The sequence below is a fragment of the Propithecus coquereli genome, unplaced genomic scaffold (assembly GCF_000956105.1).
Source record: "Propithecus coquereli isolate 6110/MARCELLA unplaced genomic scaffold, Pcoq_1.0 Scaffold40, whole genome shotgun sequence".
NCBI classification, from domain to species: domain Eukaryota; kingdom Metazoa; phylum Chordata; class Mammalia; order Primates; family Indriidae; genus Propithecus; species Propithecus coquereli.
In genome coordinates this window covers 2,002,621-2,004,284 of record NW_012149730.1, presented here as the reverse complement: position 1 = coordinate 2,004,284, position 1,664 = coordinate 2,002,621, and the positions used below count along the sequence as shown (strand labels likewise).

At 36.2% G+C, this 1,664-nt stretch overlaps 1 protein-coding gene across 1 annotated transcript; it reads right to left on the bottom strand.

Annotated features, from left to right (window-relative positions):
- Nucleotides 1-755: 755 nt before the first annotated feature.
- Nucleotides 756-1,664, bottom strand: LOC105817168 (olfactory receptor 5H2-like; the record flags this gene model as incomplete). The annotated part of the gene is made up of 1 exon (XM_012652804.1): nt 756-1,664. A coding segment is annotated over one exon (909 nt), but the record flags the coding sequence as incomplete, so codon positions are not given.

Below are 1,664 nucleotides of genomic sequence, written 5' to 3'. Positions count from 1 at the left end.
GGATTGTCATCCCTTTACTCCCTTCCCTGGGGTGCGCAGGTATCTCTCAGAGGAACAAAAAAAGAGCAAATGACCTATTCTAATCATGTGTACTGGACCTCCAGATATAAAGAATAATGATGTATGTTTTAAGTACATATATTTTATATTCTTTTATTGATAAGATCGAATAGCTTCTCTCTGATATCAGTCTACCCCAGGAGCCAGTTCGACTTGGCAGATAACAGAATTCCTGGGATTTTGCTATGCTCACCCAAACAGAAACCTGCAACCAATATAGGGTATATGGGATATGAGAATCCAGGCTATATAGCTCTATTTGCTGTATGATTTACCATACCCAAGTTCTTCTCAGATGAACTACACAATTTTACCTTTTCATGTATTTATAAAGACAAATGAAGAACATATAACCAATAAAATGTTTTCCTTTGTTTTCTGCTTTAAATATTTGAAACACGGACTTGGGGGGAGGGGAACCAAGGGCAACACACGTAACCTAAACATCTGTACCCCATAATATGCTGAAATAAAAAAAAAATATTCTAGTAGGAGAGGACACATGATTAAAATTTCATGTATGTTTTCAAATACATAAAAATATGTTAAGTTTATTAAATACTACCACTTTAAGTCATTAAAAATCTATGACAATTGCAATTGCACAATTCAATGTGTACAAAATTACACCAACATCTAACCTGCAAAATTTTGTGAGTGTTTATCTAAAAAGAGGATAGGTATTACTACAAGACCTAAACTTTTCCCTTTAATGCTTTTTTGAATGAATCTATGACTTGCTTATTTCTCAGGCTATAGATAATTGGATTTAAGAAAGGAATTGTAACAGTGTAAAATAGAGAGTCTACCATATCTTGATCATTAGATTGTAGAGATGCAGGGAGCACATACATGAAGAGAAGAGGGCCATAGTATAAAAACACAGATAAGAGGTGAGCTCCACAAGTGGAGAAGGCTTTCCTTATGCCTTTGACAGACTTCTTTTTTAAGATTGTAAAGAGGACAGATGTATAAGAGACAAGAACAGTCAGAATGGTGAATGCTTGAATTGAACCTGCAAAAACATAAAGCACGAGATAATTAATAGAAGAATCAGTACAAGAAATCTTTAACAATGGCATAATGTCACAGTAAAAGTGATGTATTATGTTAGAATTACAGAAGGTTAAGCTAAGTAAAAAACCTTCATGAATAGTGGCATGAAGAAAGCCACCTAGGAATGACAAGACTAATAGCCGGATGCACAGTGTATTGTTCATAATCACTGGATAGAGTAAAGGTTTGCATATGGCTACATAGCGATCATACGCCATTGCTGCCAAGAGAAAACATTCTGTGGTTAAACTGATTGCAAAGGAAAAAAATTGTACCATGCATTCAGAGAGAGACATCATCTGACTCTCAATTAAGAAGTTGATCAGCATGTTGGGGGTCACTGTGGAAGGTAACCAAGTATCCACAAAGGCTAAATTTCCAAGGAATAAGTACATGGGGATGTGAAGGTGAGGGTCATTCCAGATGAGAGTAATCAGACCAAGGTTCCCTATGATGGTGATGAGATATACCACCAAGAATGCCAGGAACAGGGTGATTTTCCACTCTGGTTGATGAGTAAGTCCTGTGAGAACAAACTCTGTCAGCAA